The sequence below is a fragment of the Eimeria acervulina genome, genomic scaffold (assembly GCF_000499425.1).
Source record: "Eimeria acervulina Houghton genomic scaffold, Eah_scaff1992, whole genome shotgun sequence".
NCBI lineage: Eukaryota > Apicomplexa > Conoidasida > Eucoccidiorida > Eimeriidae > Eimeria > Eimeria acervulina.
The window spans coordinates 1-4,049 of record NW_013548752.1 but is presented as its reverse complement, the minus strand read 5'-3'; the positions used below and the strand labels follow the sequence as shown (position 1 = coordinate 4,049).

General features: G+C 50.8%; 1 protein-coding gene across 1 annotated transcript; it reads left to right on the top strand.

The window, feature by feature from the left end:
• Positions 1–1,724: 1,724 nt before the first annotated feature.
• Positions 1,725–3,864, top strand: EAH_00064460 (hypothetical protein, conserved; the record flags this gene model as incomplete). Its single annotated transcript, XM_013392960.1, has 2 exons — positions 1,725–3,509; positions 3,760–3,864. Coding segments are annotated over 2 exons (1,890 nt in total), but the record flags the coding sequence as incomplete, so codon positions are not given.
• Between the last annotated feature and the right edge of the window lie 185 nt (positions 3,865–4,049).

Sequence of the window (4,049 nt, the reverse complement as noted above, 5' to 3'; positions counted from 1 at the left end):
ATAGGCGCCTTCACAACAAGCAGCGCTTCGCTTCGTCTGAGGCTTTTGGTCTCTCCAGCAGCTCTAGCATGCCATATAGGTGGATGAGTTTCTTTGTACAGCTCAGGATTGTACGGCTCAGGAGCCGACTTTAACCGTCTGCTTTTCCCTGTGTGTCTAGCAGTTGGCGCGTAGCACCAGTATCTTATTGTATTCTGAACATGTACACAGTGAAAAGGCAGAGAAGCACTCACTCTGACTGTCCACACCTCCATCCACTGTGTTCTAGGCAGTCCCTTACACAGGTGAAGGACGTCTCGTCGTGCACGCCATCAGTTCTTCCAGACAATCCGCTTTAAAATTACCCACATCAACCTTACAACACGAAATTTGGTAGTACATCGGGAAAATTCGCTCAGCTAAAAGAGAAGCTAAACAGATTTCGGCTCGGAACCAAAAGGGGCTAGGCATTATCCCCCACTTCAGTTGAGTTAGGGGCAGAAGATTCTGCCCCATGTTGCCCACTCACATGAACATATTCTACTTGCAGAGCAATTTTGTGACCTTCAATTATTCGCTATACTTCCCCCTTCCGTCTAGACGAGCGCCGCAATGTTTGGTGCGTGGCTGTTCTTATGGCTACCCCCCTTCACGTTCAGTCTTAAAGAAACCCTCGTGCCATTTTTTGTGTTAGGAGAAGCAGCACACATGTTGATAAGTGAGGACCAGTACTGCTGGATCTCCACTGAGTGCTTTCTCAATCTTGTTTTCTCAGTTCCGGTCCGATTATATAATCTTCTAGGTAAGAGACCGTGCTCCGCACACCCAACCTCAGCAGCTTAGCCCAGTGGTCTTGCGGAACGAATTTCGTCCACCGCACTACAGGAATTTAAACGTATTAATTTGAAGAAGGCAGAATTAGTCCATAATAACATGTAGGGAATAACCGAGACCGTCCCAGAGGATGGCCCAAACCAATGTTGAGCAGGAGCTGGCACCGCGGTGAGTTCCGATTGACAGACCGTTGGGCCCCTACCCGCAAATGCACGGACATCCTCACCACTATGGAATATTGATGTTATTTTCATTGAATTGCAGCGGGGTATGGAAGGCGATGCTGTTGTGTAACTGCGGCAATGAAGACAGTTCACAGCTAGATTGCTCCCTCTCCTGTAGAGCGTTCGGCGCAGAAAGTCCATGGGTGGAGAAACACATGAAAGCCAACGGGCCCTAAGCACCAAAGTTAAAGGCACTTCACTTGAAGAAGGTATCTAATCGGCGCTGTCTTTTGAGGGCAGTCACTGTGTCTTTATGTGGTGTGGTCCTCAACTGAACCCCCAAGGAGCAGCCCGAAGGAACGTGTGTGAATCACCATGGAAGAAGGACCGCAAATAGCCCCCGCGGAGATTTCCGTGCAACATATGCAGAAGACGCAACTCCAAAATGGAGTTGGGTTTTCAAATCCTGCTGAGGACTCTGTGGTAGAGTACATCTTCGCGCAAGGAGGACCGCCTTTTGCGCGTCTTAGGGGGAGATCTGGAGGCAGACAGGTCCCCCACGCTAGTGTACTTCTCGCCTCAGCTCTTGCGATCGCTGCATCGCTAAGCATGGTTTTGATTTGGTCAACTCTTTGCCAGCCCCCTGGAAACAAAACAGGGACGTTAGGGTTGTTGCAACGGAGGCTCTCATACAGTCAGCATGGGCACACGTTGTCTCACAGCGCACAGTACTGCGCATTGCTTGAGATGAATCTAAAAACCTTACACAATGCTGTGTGGACAGCTGAAGAACGAAGTGGGGAGGAGCCCAGGTTCGTGCCGGATGTATACAGCTCAGCAGAAAATTCAACAAAAGAGGCGCCGTGCCTGCCACAAGCTTCGACAGGGACCTCCTTCCGGAATTTCGGCGGACGTGGTGACACAACTGCGAGTGCACTTGAGAGCAACTTAATGAAGTGGTTTCCTCCTGATATTGGACGAAGTTCACGACTGTGGACTACCGGTCAGACAGAGGACAACGGACGAGCTACGGCTACAACTACGCAGGCAGCCGAGCCAGCGTTGTGCGGTTCTGCTGGGGAGTGGAAGCAGGGGGCGAACGAGGGCCTAATTGCTTCGTCGTTGGCGCCGTTATGGACCCCGCAAGATGTTCGGCCGCCGTCAACTCCTGGTGGCGAGATGAGTCAATTTGAAGCCATGCTATTACATTCTGGGTCTGCCTTCGAGAGGACGCAGACCGGCAGTACAGCAGTTGCCAGAGGTGCTTCAAACTCAGATTTACAAACCCTCGTTGAACTCCAAGTCCCAACTGTGGAAGTAGCTAATGCTGCTTCGGTTGTGCCGGGTTCTGCTGCTGCGTATTCAAGGTTTGTGGGCATGGATGTGGTGAACCCACCAGAGGGGGCGAATTGTCAGACCTTACCAGACGCAGAGGAGACAGCCGGTTTGCGGAGTAGAAAGATACGTGCAATTGAGAAAATGCTATCTCTTGCTGCTGAGGAATTTGAGAGGCGTGCGCAAGGGGTTCAGGGACAGGTGCAACGGGCCTCCTGCGTGCCAGTTATTGCTCAGGAGCAACCCCAGCGGGCGGGAACTCCAAAGCGAGCCGTTCCACTGCCGCTTGTGTGCTCTTCTGGCGTGAAGCTTGAGCCGGGAGATCCCCCGTCTATGCAGAGGTTGATGATGTCCCGCCGTGTGTCCAGTTCCGTCAAACGTGACAACAAAGTTTCCACCGTTCAGGGGCAGCCTACCGGTATGTCTATGCCGCGGTCACCCAGTGCAAAAGCGCAGCGACGGAGTTTACTCCAATCCGACGGGAATTCAACTGTGTCAGCTTTCGGGGGGATGATCACTACCATTCATTCTAGTGGAACTGGGAAATATAGTGCCCCACCAGATCATGCAGCTTCTTCTGGGGGCAACTGGTCGATCAACTTGCAGCCGGAGCCATCACAGGCTGGTGACTCAAAAAATGAAAAAGTTCCCACAACGAAAGGGTGTGATGTCGAACAAGGAGGAATTGCAAATGATCCGTATTCAGAAAGCCAGCAGAATGGGCTGCAGCCGTCAGTTGGCGTTCACGCGGCACCAATGCGCAAGAGCCCGTTGTCATCAGTTATCTCTGTGTCCGAAACCCCTAGCAACGATGCAGGAGCCGGCAGTGCAGTGGTCCCTGCAGCTCATCCATTTGTGCATCTTCCAGTTGTTCCTCCCGAAGCAATAAAACGTACTTTCAACTACAGAGCTGCGTTACTTTGCAGCATTCATGAGAGGACAGTGGTGCCAACACTGAGGACTATGCGAGCGCTCTTCGCCAAGGAAGTCTTGAACTGGATTGAGGTAAACAAACTAATTTCGGCATGTGAAAGATTAGTCAACTATGCATTTTTCATCCTACAGTCGCCTGATTCTGAAATGCCGTGGCGCGCGATTAGAAGGCTTGGACTAGCATTTCTTGCCTTTGACGCCATGGTGTGCACAATAGAACTTCTAGGGGAAAACATGTTAACAGGCGCGTGGTGGCAAAAATTCGTAAGTGCATTCAGCACCAACTATTACGTGAATGAGGGAGGGAAGATAGTACGGACTGGAAGAGGATACGCTGGTTTATGTAATCGCTTAATGGCCGCATTGGAAATATACAAGACAGGAAGGCGCCCGCCAAATGACGAAGTCATTCTATTGAAACGATTGCTATTCTGCTCAAACGCGTCTCCTACTATATTCCAGCGACCTGAGTGGAATGTATGGAGGTTGGACGACAAGAATTTTGTGGATGTAGGTCAACGTACGTCGCGCTAACCTTGTGGTGGTCGAAAAGACATGCACAAAAGGCGATGTTTACTTCAACGGAATGCGTTTGTGTAGTTACATTTGCAATTTCAAGGTGAGCCTTTTGTTGAGTAGTTTGCAAGCTTTGGCGGAAATAGTAACTCACCTGCATGCACTTCTGCGGCGCGTCATCATTATATCTTGTCACTGAGCTGTGCCAACCGCATGCAGGCTATTCTTGGCCGCCAGCACGCATACTTTTTCAGTGCGGCGTCTTGCGTGGATCTGTTTGCCTCGTCT